Below are 19,724 nucleotides of genomic sequence, written 5' to 3' on the forward strand. Positions count from 1 at the left end.
GATCGAACCCCAGAATCTCTGGTATATACCCCACAAGACAATCAAAATGATAAAAGACAGATTCGAAATAAAAATGAGGTCGCAAATTGAATCGAGTCACCAACCTTGAAAATCAAGTGTGTGCAATGAGGTTCATTCCTGCTTAAAGAAAGTTGAGATATCATCGTTCAGTTATGCAAGCTAAGTAGGGTGAGTCTAACTCCAAAAGCAGCTTGGATATTGCCTCATTGCCAGTGAGCATTCATAGCCCCGACGAGGTTATCGCCTGTAAGCTCACAGAGATTGCTCTATTTCCAGTAAATTTTCTTTTTGAATACCAGTAGAGGTGTTTGCACTCCCAAAGCCAAGCAATTGGATATTTCTCTGCTTTTCAATTTCTTTTCTTTTGATTTTTCTTTTACTTTTCACTTTTTTACTTTGGCTAGTAGGCAATGAAGCCTTTGTGGGATTGAGCGTTACAATGGTCACTGAAGCAGAGCTTCAAATTTTCACTTGCAATGACTTCCCTCTGATAAAAGGAAAGACTTAAGCGATTTTAAGTGTTTAAAAGTGCAGTGATCCCAATGTTGGTGACAAAATGCAATAAGCAACTAAACTTTTAGAATGACTAAGCCTTTAGACCAAATGAGCTGACTATAGGGGCAACCGTCAATTAGGTGCTCTACCAAAGTCGACATCCAAGAAACAGACGGAAAAACTTCTTGACTTCGCACACCAATGCTGAGAAAAGCAAACATACCCCTACAAAAACTGGCAGGGAGACAACCACTTCTGAAAGGACACCTACACTACAAAAGGCAAACTAAACTAAAGCAGAAAAACAAGGAAAATAAGCTAAAACAAAAAACAAACTACTCTAAGAACAAAAAACAAAATCTAACCTAACTATATACAAGGACAGACTGACTATACAAAATGTGGACTATATGCATGCGTCCCTGATCCATGATGATCTCTTAATATGTGCAACAACAACCGGACAATGTGGTCAGTTCTAAGTTTGGCTAGTTTGTCTTTGAAATCTTGAAAAGAAAATTTTCAATTGGCCACTCTCAAGTTTAACCAAGGCATCAGGCAAAATTATCAGTTGGGGAAGTTCATTAGGTCCGTGACTAATCCATTTACAGGTTGCTTTCCCAGAATATTCAAAATCAAATTGAACATTTTAAAATTAACAGCAGGAGGGAAAGAAACAACCTGGCAAGTTTCTAAGTCATGTGGAGTGTTGGGCGGGAAAGCTTCAACAGCCTCAGGATGTCGCAACTGTTGGTGTAGCATCTCGATAGCGTCCGGTGTGTGTAAGTCGACATCAAATTCATCAACAGGTTGCCCAGGTTGAGAATCAGTCTTGAAACCGAACTTGAACTCAAGAGAGAGGGGTGCATCGCCTATTGGTGCATCTTCGGATTGCATGAACAGTACCGCTTTATGCATTTCTATCAGCACATCTTCAAACAACAGGGACTCTTCGATTGATTGACCGTTAAAAACGCCCTTGACGGACTCTTGGACTGCATCCTCCATTAGCGGGGCGGCTGCAAATTGCTCTTCAACTTGTGGTTGATCCACGGGGCTCACTTGGTTATCCTCTTGAACACTGTCCTCACCAAATGTAGGGACAACATAACCATCCTCCATCACCTCTTCCTTTGGTGCAAGAACAACAAAATCATTTGCTGCCATAGTCTGATTGACTGGTTCATCTTGCTCAACACTTGATAACTCCGTCCTTTCATCATCGAGGAGTGTGGTGTTGCGTTGATCTTGAGATCTTCTGTACTCGCCCGCAGCAAGCTAAGCACTCCACACTTCGTTGGTGATGCTCTCCTCTGGCTCTTTCGACAGTCCATATTGGGCTTTAACTTGACTGATTGTCTCCATGCATAGCGAGCAAGTGAATTCTGAGTGTGGGGTGCGGTGAATTCTGCACCACCAAGGTGACAGCATGTTCTCCAAGCATAACTCCTCTTCAAGACCAAACAGGTTCTCAATCCGATCCTTAAATCTTGTAAACTCCTCAATGCTTGACAGAGGACTAGGGATATTCGGTTGTGCTAGCTCCTCCGGTTTGGAGATATCCCAAAAGAATATCTGCCCCTACAATGCAAGCTCAACTCTTGCCAGAAATGTAAAGCAACTCAACTCATCGTGCTCAGTCGTGTCATGAATCATGCAATGCCCTGCAAATACGAATTCGAACAGCTGCTTGGGATATAGTTGCAGACTTAGCCTTTGTTAGATCTGGAAAATTTCAGATTGCGGACAGTCTTCATGAAGCGACTGACTCAACATACGGACTCAGCAATATTTTTGTATTATCAAATTTTGACTTTTTTGGTTTTTCTGGTTTAACAGGGATCTTGCATATCCCAAATATAGCATTTAAATTGGCTCAATGGACTAACTTGCTGCAAGGAACCTGATAAGGGGCCCTCCTTCTAGCGCCAATTCTGTTGACGTGGCTAAAATCGCATTGCTATGACTCCATCCGACCAACGCAGAATAGAATGATCTCGGCGAGTATCCTATCCTCTCTTGATATACGAAAATCCCTAATGCTGCTTCAGTGGATCAATGGGGATGACCTCAAGGTTTCGATTGTCAGGTCTTGACTGCGGGATAACTCAGTGATTGATGTGTTTTGCTAGGAGCAAAGGGGGACTTACGTTTTGCAACAAGCTGGTCTGTTGCGATTCTCGGATTGCGAAATAAAATCAAAAGGGAAGGGTTTAGGAGACCTAAGGACAAGGATGATAACAGCTGATGCAGCGGGTAGACAGATTTCGATAAACTAGTTCTTGTTTTGCTAGAGATACCCTCACAACTAGACAAAAACGGTGCAAGCTCCAAAGGATGAAGGATTTTCAGACCGAAGACACTTGTTTTAGGCACCCAATTATGGCACAGCCTAAGACAAACACCTGCAGTTGAACTAAGAATAGTTTGGGTTCAGACTAACCATGCACGGTAACCTGCAATCAGAAGATCCCCAACGGTATGAACCAAAAATGCATCAAATACCCCTCTACACTTTACCATTAAAATCCCTGCACTCTAAAATTAACTAGCTGAAAGAAACCATGCAAACAGACTAGAAACCAGATGATAAACACCAAATCAATGCCTATATATTGTTTCAGCTGCCTATTACAACAATTTCCGCAACATCTCTATGCTACTGCTAAAATCTAACCTATTCTAACTACAAAATTCTAACCAACAAAATTCTAACCCTTTACAAAAGAAAGGCCTCTGCCTTTTATAGATTTTACAATATGAATCAGAGGCTAGGATGGACTGTATCCAAGGGTCATGATCTGTCTTCCAGAAGTTGGCAGCTTTAACCCATGCCCACTCAATTCCTAGTTATCTATCCAACCACTATCTCAACTACCTGCAACTATCTGGATTCAATTTGAGTCTATCCAGTAGTTGGACATAACTGTCCACAACTGACCTGTTTCCCCTTTGTTTCAAAATATCTTGAGTGGGGCCCACGAGCAGTTTTACAATAAAACAATTTCAGTTTTCAAAAACTGAACTTCTGGAATTAAATCCAGTTGTGTATTTCTCGAGCATGCATAGACTTGTCGCATTCAGAGTGTTCTTTGGTCTTTGTTCCCGGTGGTGGACTTCAGCTTTGTGGTCTGGTGGCACAACGACATGCTTCCCAATGCTCAACTCCGATCTCGCGTTTATGCATCGCGTTCCTTCATCTTTCTTTAGCTTTCAGCGCTTGGCTCCTTGCCATTTTAGGCCTTCTCCTAGTTCTCTGCGATGGCGTCCTACAAACAATCAATTTGAAAAATTAATTAAATTAATTTAACAAACATTAAATTTTATTTAACAACATCAGGCTTGGTCTTGGTGAAAGTTTGGGCTTGAGAAGCTCTTTGTGAGATGTATCTTTTAAATGTGTCTCACTTCTTTCATGAAGTTCGATCTGTCTTCTTGATTCGTTCTCCTTCTTAGACAAAATCCGAGCTATCTTAGGCAAAATGAGCAAACTTCCTGCTCAGACTTGTGCGATTTTAGGTTTGCTCGTATACAATTTTACCTTGATTTAAAAAAAAAACTCAAGATTTTCATTTAAATAACTTATCTCTCATATCGACTTTTAAAGCCAAAAATGAACAAGCTCACAAAATAGGGCCGACAATGTGAGATTCATTTCAAAGGTTCACCAATATGCCTTCAAAAGCATTGAAAGTCTTTAAATCCCACTTTCATAAGTCAAAATATGAGTTTTGGTCCAAAACGCAATAATCGGCCTCCTAAGTCAAGAAAAGCGATTCATCACTACAATCTCACAAAACGCTTTAAGAGGACAAATTTACTAGAATCACACAAAACTACTTCACATGCCGACAATTTGGAAATCTCATGAAAGGCGTTTAAATACTGAAAATTTGGAAATCTCATGAAATGATTCGATACGCCAAAAGGGCGAAGAGCTTTCAAGTCAACTAAATAAGTTGAAAATCACTAAGGCTTAATAAAACACTCCAAACGCCAAAAGTAAGCTTCATTTCAAAAAGCACACAAAATGCCTTTAATAGCCGAAGTTCACTAAACCTCACAAAAGCCTTCAAAAGGCCGAAAAAGAAGTCATCAAAATTGCGCAAGTAACTTTAAAAATCAAAATTGTGAAAAGCTCTCGAAATGACTTAAAGTCCCGAAAAGTTCAAAGTCGCACTAAAAGACTTCTTTAACTGAATTCATCGAAAAAGCTCCGAAAATGAGTCGATACGCCGAAAATCATTAAACGCCGAAAATGAAGCTCACAAAATCAGTTGATAAGCCGAAAATCATTAAACACCGAAAATGAAGCTCACAAAATGAGTCGATAAGCCGAAAATCATTAAACTCGCAAATTTATCTACTTCACTGAAATACGAAAAAGAAAGTCTTCAAAACCTAAATTGCGCGAAGAGCACTCATTTCCCAAAAATCTTCAATGTCTCTGCAAATTGCAAAGAACATTTTGTTTGCCAATACTCTTCAAAGTCAAAAGAAGAATACTGACTTCAATCCAGCATAAACGTCTTCATTGTTCGCTTGAAAGTTTTCAAACCTCCTACATCGCGCGATTTAATCTTTTTTCATGATTCTCGGCTTGGATCATTATTTGCGCGAACTTTGCTCCTACTTCATTTTCGGCTTCAAAGAGGATTCAAAGAGGTTGTGGTGATTTTATCATTCTCGGCCTAGAAGACGTATTTATGCGATTTTGACTTAGCATTAGCATTTTACTTGTGCTTTTTGGCTTGTTGAACCAAAATGAGAGTTTAAGTGGTTTTCGGCCCGAATGGCCAAGATGCATGACTTCTCCTTTTAATGCTTTAAGACTCCAAATTTCAGGCTCTGAGATGGTTTCGCGATTTTACCTTTTCTTCTGCAACCTCACTTGGACTTTCTCTCATTCATTGGGCAGACTCAGAGCAAAAATGGGGGTCCCTGTCCAGGACAAGGATGGGTGTGCAATATGCACAACACAGTGGATATTGAACCAATTGAAAGATCTAGATATTGTCTCTTTTATTGATGATGTTTCTAGATATATGTGGTTATAATTTATAAGGCATAAATCTAATTTTTCCACTGTGATAATGGAGGAGAATACCGTTCTAACGAATTTAATGAATTTTGTAAGCATGTAGGAAATGTAAGACAAAAAAACTCCTCCGTATACTCCAAAACATAATGGAGTGGCAGAAAGGTTAAATCAAACAATAATGGAAGAGATAGAAGTATGCTAAGTACTTCGTGGCTTGAAAGATGCATTTGCAAAGAAGTTGTAAGTACTTCTCGTTACTTGTTAAATAGATCTCCTTGTAAGGCTATCGATACAACACCTTATGAAGTGTGGATAGGTAAGAAATCTTCTAATTCTCATTTAAGGGTGTTTGGTTGTGAGGCTTATGTTCATGTGCCTAAAGAAAAATGAAGTTGGATCCAAAAGCTGAAAAGTGCATTTTCATTAGATATGGTGATAATGTAAAAGGATATAAGTTATGGAACCCACTAACCAAGAAAATCATCTTTTCCAAAGATGTGATTTTTAGGTAGCTTAGTGTTATTTCTGATCTTGAACAACCAAAATAAAAAGATAAGGAAAAGAGATTGCATTTTGAAATTAAGAATAAAAATGCACCTTGAAAAGAATAGAGAGATGGACATGGGGATGAGGACGAGGAAGAAGATGAGTGGTGCAGGAGCACCTAGTTGAGTCAAAACTCCATTTTTGGGTTTTTCATGCTTATATGTTTGTAAAGTCTTGTGTTAGGTTGTTTTGAGTCATTTGTAGTGGTTTTGATCTAATTTTGGGCTTGAGAGATCAAATCTTGCATTTCAGGCCTTGAGTTGACAATTTTTGGCAAAAATGTGGAAAAGTGCCAAAAAGGTCTCCTAATGGTTTCAAGAGCATTGAAACATGTTTGTTTAGTGTTTTTAAGCATGTCTAAATGGTTTAGGCAAGTTTCTAAGGCTAGGATGTCAAAAATGCCTTTGAGAGCAAGAAAAGTTGTCATTTTGCTCAAGAAAGTTGTCAAAAAGGTCATTTTCTTGAAAAATGTAATTTAAAAAGTCTCTTGTCCGTACATGGGCATGGAAACCAACTTGAGAAACTATATAAGGCCTCTCCTTGTCTTGGGAAAGGTTGGTGATTGTATTTGCAAGAGTAACTCAATAGAAAACAAGTGTTTTTTTTGGCTTTTATGACTGTTTTTCTTCCTTTTTGAGGGGCAGTCCCTACTGTAGCTATACAATCCGTACTGTACCTTCTTGGAAGTTGTAATATGGATGTAACCAAGCTTCCCATGTAATTATTTCATCATTTTCTCTTTTGCAAAGTGTTTTTACAAAAATAATTGGAAACTAGGTACCTGCTGCCCTGCCAAGGATTTGGGGTTGCAAAATGTGTCAACTTGGTTGATCCAGGTTTGGGATCCCTCCAATGGATTCTTCCAAGTTGATCCATGTGTATATAATGTACATATCTTTCTTTTTGTTCCAGAGAGATGTTGGGAATATGCAAATGAGTGATTACTAGGCAAGTGTTTGTCATTTGGCTGGTAACTTGAACAAAACTCATAGTTTGCACTCAAAAGTGATTTGAGTGAGCAGATGGATGTGACAAGAGCCTGGAGATTGGGCCAAGGGAATTGAGTATCTTCCTAGATGGCTTATTTAACTTGTTCTTACTTCAATCTTTCTTTTTTTTGTAACCAAACAGTGAGTTCACTGTTTTCATGAATTTGTAATTGGCAAAATGCCCATGGAATGCTTGTTGAGCATAATCCAAGCCTTGCATCTTGAAGGCAATGTAATAGATGAATGGATACATGTTTTAAGACCTCCTTTATGGTGTTTTCCCATCTCCAAGTTCTTCATTTTTGCAGGTTCTAAAGAGGACAAGTTGCTGACTGGTAAAAGGCAGTAAAAAGCACAGTGGCAGGGTCAAATCACTGTTTTCCTTCTTGTGTGCCAATTGTTTGGCAAAATGGCCGGTGGTAGTGACTTGGACAGGGAACTCCAAGGTGTGGCAGATCCTCTTGAACAGCCTTAGGCCTTGGTTCATCCAGGAGAATGCAAATCAAACAAAGCAAGTACCAAACCCTCACTAAACCCTCCTTTTGGGCCTTAAAATGTGGACAGTCCTCAAACACACCCCATGGAACTCAAAACCATAAAAATCTTTGAGTATTCACTCCTAAAACAACATTCCAAACAAGTTTCATGGTGTAAATTCCCATTGTTGGGCTAGGCAAGGAAAAAGGAGCCAATTAGGCCTCCACGGGCTAGTAGCCCTGCTGCATAACACACAAATTGGCAGTTTTTGTAAGATTGCATGAAACCGGTTGGAAAATGAAACATGGGCTTATAAAACATGTTGAAAGCCTTCCTAGAACTCCACCAAGTGTAGCTTGAGACTCCAAGACAATGTGCAGCCTCATTTGGGGTAAATGAACCTTATTAGTGAGTTTGAGTAAATTGTGGGTTATAGGCCTAAAACTAGAAGATGAGCATTCCATGAAGAGTTTCACTTTGCTGCCCCTGAATTTCCATGTGGAAATCTTCTAGTACACTTTGGAATTGAAAGTTGAAGACCCCAAGAACCAGGCACAAGTAGTTGAAGATGGGAAGAACAAGCATTTTGAGTAGTTTTGGAGCATGGGAGTAAGCCATCACCAATAAGGGAGTTTGCTAGGCAAGTAGACCATGGAATCCTTGGCATTTCAATAACAAGATAGGTTGAGTGAACATACACATCAGATCCTACAAGGTTTTGGCCAATACGTTGATTCTTTTGAGCAAGTTAGTCTTGTGAGCACGTTCCTACCAATCTCCCGATCAATGAGGGTCCAAAAATAGTTATTGATCAAACCAAAGAATAGGTAGAGATTGAGCATGATCAAGAACAACAAGAATCTCATACTCCTATTCTCAAAAGCTCCACAAGACAATGAAATCCAATTGACAAGTGTAGCCAACTAGATTTATATTATATATTTACTTTATCAAGTACTGATGATGAACCTAGATCCTATAGGAAAACTATTTCAACAAATGATTGTGATTCTTGGAAAGAAGCCATGATAGAGGAGATGATGGCATTAGAATCATGAGATACATGAGATCTTGTTCATTTTCCCAAAGCAAGAAAATCCATTGGTTGTAAATAGGTCTACAAAAAGAAATTTGGAGCAGATGGTTCATTGGAAAAGTATAAAGCTAGACTTGTAGCTAAGGGCTACTCCTATAGAGGAGTTGATTCTAGTGATATTTTCTCTCTTATTTTAAAATTATACTCTATTAGATTGCTTTTATCCATTGTTGTAGCCATAGAAACGGGACTCGGACTCGGCAAGGCCGACCCGGACTCGGACTCGGGACTCGGAGTCAAACTCGGCTAGACTCGAGAAAGTGAAAAACTCAAGAAATTTAGAGATTTTTAAACATTTAAAACTTGTTTCATGCACCCTTTATTGAATACACCTTAAAGACACAATAACATCATCAAACTCGACTCATTTGATTACATACACAAGTATACATCAATCACATAAGCATAAACGCAAATTGTAGCTAAAGGAAATAACACATAGATATATAAATATTGTCAAATGTATATGATATTACAAAACTCATGGAATAAAAAATCCATGTCAACATATGATCATCATCAAATGTTCCATACAAATACCAAAGGTAAATACAACTACAAGCCTATGGCTCAAAGGAGCTTGCACCCTCTGGCCCCGACCCCAGCCCCTTGCGAAGGCGTCTAAGGTAGGTCCTGGATGATTCGACAACCATAGCTGCTTCCCGTGACACCATGCCATGCTCACCAACATCAGGAACATTTGTGTCACTATTTGCCTCTGAATCTCCTGTCTCTGCTCATGCTCTCCACTCCTCCTCTACCATGGCTACAGTCTCAGCCTCTATATCTACCTGGTCGATCCAATCAGTGTCAGACTCAGAGGTTAAATTTTCCCTACTTCTATCGACGTAGTTTCCCCCCATATTTTTTGACGGGGGTTTGGGGGTTATTTAATAAAGGCATCGGGTGTTATTTTTATATTGGCTGACATGTTGTAACCCTAATTTTTCTCATTCTCAGGCGAGGGTTGTAGTGAACAAAGACGAGATCATTCATTTAAAAAAAACTTTTTTAAATGTTTCTTTTTGTCATTTTATTAACCCAGCCGGCGGCCAAGTTTCAAGCACTAGACTCGCAGAGTTTGGTGATTTTAGGCCAAACTCACCAGACTCAGGGGGCATAAATCGTACTTAGACTTGCCAAGTTTGGTGAGTCTTGGGCGATTTTCCGATCTCTGGTTGTAGCTAATGATTTTGAGATTTGAGTAAATGGATATTAAAAATTCTTTTTTGCACAAAGACTAGGAAAAGGAAATTTATATGCAACAACCTGAAGGCTTTCAGGTAAAAGGAAAGGAACACTCGGTTTGTAGGTCAAAACAATCTCTTTATAGTTTAAATAGTCTCCCTAAATGTGGTATCAAAAAGTTGATTCATTTGTTATAAAATTAGGTTTTTTAAGAAATGAAGAAGATCACTATGTATACATTAAATGTATTGATGATCATATTCTAATCATTGTCTTGTATGTGGGTGATATGCTACTTATCAATAATTCTAAGGATTTTGAGCTAAAAACTCAACTTTTAGGAGCATTTGATATGAAGAATTTGGACGCTGCAAGGTATATACTTGGTATGGAAATCAAAAGAGATCAAGTAAACATAAAGCTTTGGTTATTGCAAACTAAGTATGTTGGCACTATTTTGAACATGTTTAATATGTAGGATTGTAAACCAGTAAGAAATCCTTTACAGGTTGTCACTAAGTTTTCATTAGATATGTGTTCTAAGAATGATGATGATTTAGACGATATGTATAATGTGTCATGCTAGTATTGTAGGAAACTTAATGTATGCAATGGTTTGTACTAGACCATATAGTGCACATGTAGTGGGAGTTTTAAGAAGGTTTATGTATAACCCTGGTAGAGAAAATTGGAATCATGATAAGAGGGTGTTTAGATATTTGCAACTTCTGATTATTGTTTAAAATATTTTGTAGTTGATAGTGTGGATAAGACATTAGACATACAAGGATTTGTTGATGCAAATTGGGTAGGTGACTTGGGTAGTTGAAGGTCCATTAGTGGGTATGTGTTTACTTTGTTTGGAGGAGCAATGAGTTGGATGAGTAAAATGTAGGCTGCAGTTGCTTTATCCACCACTGAAGTCAAGTACATGGCTGCTACTCATGTTTCTAAGGAGGCAATATGGTTACAAAGATTATGTGCAAGTATTGGTTTTGATTGCAAGAGAGTTCAAGTTAATTGTGATAGTCAGACTACGTTTCATTTAGCTAAGAATCCTATATATAATGCATGAACTAAGCATGTGGATATACAATATAATTTTGTTCATCAGTTGATTGCAAATGGGCATATTGAGTTGAATAAATTTGACACTCAGGTGAACATTGCAAATTATCTCACCAAACCTGTGAGCACACAAATGTTTACTTGGTGCAAAAAGGCCACATGCCTTGTTTCTTGTTCCTAGTTGATTCTGTGATGGTGTGATTCCCCTCGCTCTCACAAGGTATTCGAAAAGTGGGAGAATGTTAAGAACTAAGGTGTCTCCATCTTAGCAATTCAGATTATGTAATTATTATTATTTTATGTTTTCCCATGGCTATTTGGTATTCATGTAATTGAATAATTGTGCTCCATCATAAGGGGCATGGGTTTTATTTGTTGGCATGTTTGCCACATGTTGATGCCTTAAAATCAAGTTATTTGTTGTCAAAGGATGCCCATCAAATGGTATAACATGAAAAGCTTATTTTTGGAGATGTTATGATAGATTCTATGGCAATTGTAAGGGCTAAAAGTGGGGTGAATTTTTTTGGATGTGAGAATCACTTATTATGACATGTGTAAGAGAATCCTTACATTTGTTAAATTAATAGTCTATGAAACATGTAAGAGTCTCTCCTATATTTGGGGGATTCTTATCACATTTATAAGGTGTAATGTCATGTAAGAGGCTATGTTTGGCATGTAGGAGTCGTATGGATTTTTACAATGGATTTTTGAAACCTTGCTTTGGCCCATAGTCATGTTTTATGGTGGTAAATTGAGCCCCAAAGGGTCTACATATTGAAGGGTTGAGTTGGAGACAAGTATGAGTTTGTTCATGTCTTGTTTTGGAGGGGTTATGTTGTCAGATTGAAGAGTGGAGTATGAGAGTTGTATTGTAATATTATAATGCTACTAATGCAATTCTTTCATCTCTTCTTGGTGGATTTTGTTTCCAAAATGGTTTCTCAACGTAATTATAGTGTTGTGTTTAATATTTTGTGATGTTATCTCTTGACGTTGTTGATTTTTTTCATATGATAAACACTATTAACTCCGATTTACACTTTGATTTGAAGCTACATGTATTGTTGTTCACCTCTTCTTTTCTAACAAATAGAGAAATGTGAGAGAAGAATAATATATACTAAATATAAACATTAAAGGATATGTAATACCTGTGGAATGTGGAAAAATTAGGGTTTACACCATTAGAGGAATGAAAACCACTAATTTGAAATTACATTCAAAAGAGGGATGAATTCAATAAATCCAATCCCAAATGAAGAGTGATAGAGACTGAATACTGATTGGATTTGGGTTATTTGTGTAATAGTTTTATTCCTCTTTTGTAAATTGAAATTCATGAAATTAGGTAAATTGCTAAAAAATGAAGGTAAAACTAAGAAAACAATGAGCTACAGACGCAGGATTTTCGCATCCACTTGGATCTCAGCAATATAAGCTGAATTGGATCTGATACCTTAAAAAGCTCCAAAGATGTCGGGACCATGGTAGTGGGTGCCTTGGTCCTCCTACTTTTTCGCACGCCGAAAAGGGTTGATTCGTCTTTGCAAATAATGCTTATTCTAAAGATCGCAGCTCCGTACCAATTTCCTACACACAGAAAAAGGGGAAATAGGTTGGGAATAGGGGCTTGCCTTAGGTCAAATCCCTATTTTGGAATTAACCATGAAATTGAAATGACCATAAGGAAAGATTCTTCTTTTGAGGAAGATGTTGAATTATGATTAAAACCTGAATGATAATACCTCCTTGTGAAGTTTTGCTTACCTCCAATGATAATACCTCCTTGTGAAGTTTTTCTTACCTCCACATGGAATTAGGGTTTATGAAGTCTTCCACAAAAATGGATGAATAATGTCTTCTCCAATACTTGAATCTTGACTTTATTGCTGCTCCAAGGCTGAAGGAAGACTGATTAATGATCAATTGCTTTGAACGCTTGATTGCTTGATGTCGTACGAGTGCTCTTCTAATTGATGGATGCTTGTGGATGTTCAAATGAAAGGGGAAATCATCTTTATATACTTGCCCATTAGGAAAATTGGCTTATTTTTCAACATGAGCCGACACAGAGAGGGGAATCCCACTCCTTTTTCAATTGCAAAAATGGGTTTAAAAGGGAGGGCAATTTAGGGAGGACCAAGGTATGGCGCCCTGGTCCCAGTGAGGACCAGGGCGCTACACCATGGTCCTACCTTATTTTGGGTTAGGATTAAGGTGCATAATGAGTGGAAAATCAAAGTTTTTGGCATTTATAAGGGGTGTGAGTATAATCAGGTCTTCGAACACGTTAAGGGGCGCAAACACTAAGGTAAAGACCCAAATGCGGTCGAAAATGCAAAGGGTTGCAATTTTAGGATGCTACAATAGGATAATCTTGATGATGATAGAATAGAAGGAAAGAAGGTATATAAATGAATGATTATGTTGAGTATAAAACCTATTGCCTTTATTATCAAGAAAATAATAAATATTTGGTTCTATCTTATATTGCTTATGAACATGTGTGTATAATTTTTTTTTCAATAATTCATATCTCAAACATATGTTATTTTATTCTTTGTTACTATACTATAGTAAAGTATGCAACAACATAATACAAATAATCTTTGGTTTGTTTTATTTTATTTCAACAAGTATATATTGATATTATATTGGCCATGTCTATAGTGTGAGATTAAATGAAAATATTTTACTTAGCTTTTTAATTTTTATAGAATTTTTCTTATGAGACACTAATTTTTTATTTTCCAGTACAGATTTATTATTAAACTTTAAAAAATGTGATCCATTAAGGTTAGAAAGGTTTTTATTTTGAAATGGATGATTATGAAAAGAAAGGAGGATTCTTTATAGAAAGATATAGTGTTCATTATACTCATAAATATTAATATTTAATGTAATAAGGGTGGCCTGAACATTTATAACAATATTATGATCTCAAACTCTTAAGATAAATAATTTCCAAAAAATAATATATACATGTAATGAATTTTTTTTTTTTTTAAATAATATTAAAAACTTCTAACCAAACAAAATAAATAATGGTAAGAGGAATCAACTTGGTACATCATTCGAAAAAGATCTTTTTAATTTTTAACTTAATTGATATATAAAATAAATTGTTAGTCATTCATGAGTAAATTGAGAAATTTTATAACTTATTTTACTTCACTATATTTAAATAGACAAGGACTTTATATTCATTATATTTTATATCCATTAAATTTAAATACTAATATACTTATATTAAAATTATATATGTAAAATATGTGGAGACATATCATACTATAGATGTGGAATATAATATATCTGTAAAATAAATGTTCTTCTAAAAACAAGTGGATTTTTGTTTACGGACATTTTGATGTCATTGTAGATGCCTCTTGACATAAACAAAAATCTTTAAAATCAAATAGCTATTAAACATTTAAGAAAAACTATTTTATGACCTCTATAAAATCTTATAATTATCATATCTTATTTCAAAAATTAAACGCGCACGACGAATTGACAAGAAGAATATATGTGAGAAGAAATGGTACAGATAAACTTACAACATTTTAAGTTGGGTCAAATTTACAAATGATTGTGGTAGTAGTCCATATAACTCATTTGAAAATAAATCCCTATACAGCACAAACAAAAATTTCATGGCTATTAAAATACTATTCATAAATAAGAAAAATAAATTTATTAATCAATTATTACTAACAAAATTTTTTGAGATTGTTGTCCTTATTTTAAAAATGTCTCCATAATCTTATTCAACTTTTAAGTCTTGATCTTTATGTACATGTAATCAAGTTTTTATCTTACATTTTCTTTAAATTTGTGAGGTTTCCAAGTTCTTTTGGAATATAACCTGATGATTCATGCCAAGTGACCTGCAATAAAATAGATCAATAATTTCAAAGTGTAAAAGAGTTAACTAATTTTTCAAATAATCTTTTCTTCCTCATATTATTATTTATTATTATTTATAAGGTAAAAAATGACTACCAAATATGTCATATATAATTTTATAATATAACTTACAAATTTTTTAAATATGTCAATGATCCCAATTCTAATGGTATTTGTCCATTAAGATGGTTACAACTGAAATCACTGCAGAAGCAATAAGCAATAAGCAATAAGCACTAATGTAAATATAAATATAAATACAAAAAATCAAATTCATTGTAATTCAAAACATAAAATAAATAACGGATCAAATTCATTTGTAAGATGTCTAGATAACTTATATGTGTATTTAATTAATGAAGGTCTATTGATATTACTTTAAACCAAAGACTAAACAAAAGATTTATTAATAAAAAATATTTGAATTGGAATTGAAATGGAAAGAGTTGCGCATATAACATAAAAATATACAAACTAATTACAATTTATAATATTAAGATATAGATATGAAATTGAATTTAGGCATTGAAATATTTTAGATATAATTTATTTTATTTTTAAATATTAAAAAAAATATAATTAAGGTTGAAGAGGGAATGCCATTGAGCAAGACCCAATAGTCATCCACCCTATTTTTGTACACCTTAAGCTCTTAAAGAGTACATTGATTTTTGATGATTTTTTGGGGTTTTCTTTGCATGTGACTTAATAGCTTAAAACTATTATTTTAGATTTTTAGAAGTTACAATAAATATAAGATGAGTCATTACACGTACAAAGGTCTAAGAGTGGTCGTTTGTAGGTGTTAGTTGATACCCATGCATCAATGCCGCATTAACCATGTGTTAATACCACCAATAAAGTAACACTATTCCTCCAATTAATATTGTTATTATATATTTAAAGACAAAAATTAAAAATATTGCCAACTAATTAAATTCAAATTGAAGCATTAAAGATTTAAGATGTCTTGTTTTTTAGTTATGAAAACCACGTTAGAGATTTTTGTTGGTATGGACCAAATCTCATTAGTATCCACTTTATAACATTTAAAGTCTAAAGATATAATACCTTTTATACCCTTGCAGGACCTAGCCTTTCAACCTAATCATTTTTCAACATCCTTCCTTCATAATCATCCCACTCTCCATCATTCCAAAATCTTGTTGAATCTCTCCACTTGATTTAAGGCATTACACTGGACATTCTAGTTTCACCTTCTAATTTATAGTCACATATTTATATACATATGTAGTTATGAAGGAAGTGACATACTTATGTTAATATACATATATTAGGTGTTCACACACACATATATGATTTGTGTAAACAATTATGAATAGATGCATATTGTAACTCTAACATATTATAGACAATTTTTTGTTGCAATAATCACTCATATTTCCTATAATGTACCTCTATTGTAGTTTATTCATAATAATATACAACAAAATTTCATATGAAAGATCTCAAGCTCCTATGTATTATGTTTTTAAAGAAAAATGTATAGTTCAAAATTTATCTATTTTTGTTGTATCATACTTAGAACATTGAACATGGAAGTGTACTATGAGTTTGTGTTTGTTAATGTATACTACCACTATGGGAGTATTTTTCTCTAATGGACCTTCTTGGATTATTTACAATGTAACTATGCAATCATGTATATGTTTTTATTATTATGTAAATGTGTTTTAATAGTTGTATGCATATTTTTAGTTCTACATGCTATGGAGAATTTATTTGGATCCTTAAACTTAAATTATTAGGATATTTTCACATTTGTTTGCTACTACCTAGATTATATAATTTCTATTTGCAAACATGTGAGAATGGTGAGAGGTTTGTAGAGTATCTCATATTGTGAGAAATTAATGCAGTTAAATTCTTGCTGCTTATTGTTCTTTCCATTCTTAAAGTATTTTATACAAAACTCGTCATTATTCTATATAAAATGACAAAAAAATGATATATCCAATTATAAGTTACCTATTTAGTTTATTTAAAAATTCCATTTATTCAACTAGTTTGTTAATGAGTTAAACATTGTATTTCTAATCAAAGTCCAAATGGATAGTAAAAAATAACAAACCACGTTGATTTTAATTTAAATTACTAGACTCCTCCATGTTTAACTATACTATCAAAATGGTTAATTGCACTATGGATATCCATTTCAACAACAAACTATTTATTGGTATAGTTGATATTCGTTGGATATGTTTTTAAAAGATTAGCCCCAATACCTCTAATTATAAGGATAGAAAAATAAATAGCTTCTTGTGATATAACAATATTCATATTAGCAATAAACCATTTTGTAACATGGTTTATCAATAGCAATAAATTGTTTATTGTTGATATAAATATATATAACGATAAAAGAATAGTGTAGCTTTATGGACTTCTATTAGGATCGTTTAAATTACTTATATGAAACTATATATAGAGCGAGAGAAATTGGAGGAGCCGTGAATTCAAATTTTGATTTAATTTACATGCAATATCTTTTCTTCGAGCCATAAGTTTTAATTGAAATAAATCTTGCTTTGAGGAGACACTTATTTTCAATTATATAGACCAATGGAGACACTTATTTTCAATTATATAGACCAATAATAACAAACTATAATCAAATGATAAATTGGTCCTTATGGTCCAAGGGCTCATGTGAACAAGCATGGCCTACATCAAGAGCTCATGATTTTAAAGATACAAGTTTATTAACTTGTGCTTTTTCCTCTTTGAAGTCTATTGGTACAAGTTCAATGATAGAGGAGTCTTAAATATTACGTGGAATAAGGTCGAGCCTAAAAAATAGATTTGGAGCAGCTGAGACTATGAGCAGTGATAAAACTAGTAAAAAAAATTATTTTCCCTTCAATATATATTTTTAATAGAAATCTAAACTAAATGTTTGACAAGTGGCACATAACATCCCTAAGCTACTGGGGCAATTTTTAGCCCCACCCAATTTTCACCCCCTAAAATATGCAAGCCGAGCTTCTATTTTTTAGAAAAAGATTCCAAATAATCCTCTAGCAAAAACAATTTTGTTTCATGGGACCTCCTCGTTTTCCTTCGTGGGACCTCCTCTTCCTAAAAAATAGAAGCTCAAACTTCTCCATGGGACTGCACCCTAAACATAGCATATCATCCAAATATTTAGGTAAGTTAAAGGTATTAGGCCAGGGTTCCATGGAGGGGGCTTTTTAAAAAATAGAGTTGGAGCTGCTAAGATTTTTTTAGGAAAATTTTAATACTGCTGGTCCCATGAATTTTGTAGTGTGTTTCAGCTTAAAAATTTAAGCTCCACAATTTAAGGAAGTTGGTGGTCTCATGAATAAAATATATTTGTCTTCTATACTATATGCGTAATAGAAACAAGTAAAAATAATTCATTTCCCTCCAAAATTATTTTTTAATAGAAATTAAATTTAGATGTTTGACAAGTGGCAGATAACATCCCTAAGGTGGTGGAGCAATTTGTAGTCCCACCCCTTTTTCACCCACCCAAATTTGCATGCCTAAAAAATAGGGGCTCCTATTTTTTTTGAAAGAGATTCCAAATAATAATAATAAAAAAATTTCATGAGTAGAGGTGCCTAAGTAGGGGAAAGGATCCAGTAGTTGAGTGCATTCCAATTTTGTGATAGAAGTTGTTGATTTAATACCCACATACTTGCTGATTTAATGTCCAATTTTTGTACAATATTGCACCAATAGTTGTGACTTTAAAGTTGTTATTTCTATGATGAGTACCAATAATTGAATGAAATATACCTTTTGTTGTATAAAGCAACCAATCATGTGATGACACATCAGCTGCACAATGTGTATTGGGGCCCCTTTTGCAGGCCTATTGATCTCACTTTTTTTTTGGGTTGTTTTGGACACCTTGGATAAAAGCATGCTGATGTAGCATCATATTTGATGATGTGACCCTGAAACCTTAGTTATAAGCAGGGGACTTGTCAAGTAAGCTGCTATAAAACATTGAGAGTGATTTGAAATTTCTATGTAAAATTTTGAGAAACGCAAAATTAGGTGCAAAACTACTGGATGCTCTCCCCAATATTAAATTGTGTTTTACCCTCATTGAAATCTGTTGGAAACATAGCATATCATCCCAAAAAAATTTAGGTAAATTGATGCAGGAGGAGGATCAGGCGAATTGATAAAATCATTGTCTATGATTTGGACGACAAATGGAGGATTATAAATGAATAAGACAAAAGGTAGAACTGAATGAAATGAGGAAGACAAAGAAACTTATCTATGAATAGAGAATATAGAAGATAAATAGTTTGGGTGTAACAGAAATTTAGAGGAGGAACCGCTCAACAGAGAAACCAATGAGATCCTAGCATGGGAAATAGATGATATAGCTTCAGCAGAGGAGGTAGAAAACTACGCAGGAGACAAAGAGGAAGCCACAAAAACATTAATTACAGTGCCATTACAGATAAGTTTAAAGGGTGCATGGAATGGAGTGAATGCATGGTAGCAGCAATAGATTGTGGAGTGTAGCAATTAAACAGTGATAGGAAGGGAATGCTAAGGAAGAGGCACATATGTATGTTGTGTGAGTGTGTTGAAAGGGAGAGAGAGTTGTGTGGACGTGAGGGAAGAGAAAGTAAAAAAGGAAGCCATGTAGAGATTAGAAGAATTCACTAAGGGTGAAATTTGCGTGGTGAAGAAAGGGAGATCAGCCCAAGGGAAGAGTCTAAAATTAAGGCACATAGATCAAGTGAAGAGTCTCTTAATAAATTATAGATTAAAGAAGATTAAAGAAAATACTAGGAAGAACATCGTGACACAAAACAGAGGTGCACTGAAACCAATGTTCAGATTGCAGACAGTGAACAAGGATAGGATAAGCGCGATGTAT

General features: G+C 35.0%; 1 protein-coding gene across 8 annotated transcripts in view; it reads right to left on the bottom strand.

Moving 5' to 3' along the window:
- Positions 1-19,724, bottom strand: part of LOC131065969 (probable LRR receptor-like serine/threonine-protein kinase At1g07650) — a 78,289-nt gene that overhangs the window by 42,988 nt on the left and 15,577 nt on the right. For all 8 annotated transcript variants that reach the window (XM_058000583.2, XM_059216497.1, XM_059216498.1 and 5 more), the window contains exons 5-6: positions 14,747-14,814; positions 14,485-14,556 (exon numbers count right to left, since the gene is read on the bottom strand). In XM_058000583.2, the coding sequence (XP_057856566.2) occupies positions 14,485-14,556; positions 14,747-14,814 (140 nt within the window). The remainder of the gene's footprint in view (positions 1-14,484; positions 14,557-14,746; positions 14,815-19,724) is intronic.

This window comes from Cryptomeria japonica, chromosome 2 (genome assembly GCF_030272615.1).
Source record: "Cryptomeria japonica chromosome 2, Sugi_1.0, whole genome shotgun sequence".
Taxonomy (NCBI): Eukaryota; Viridiplantae; Streptophyta; class Pinopsida; order Cupressales; family Cupressaceae; genus Cryptomeria; species Cryptomeria japonica.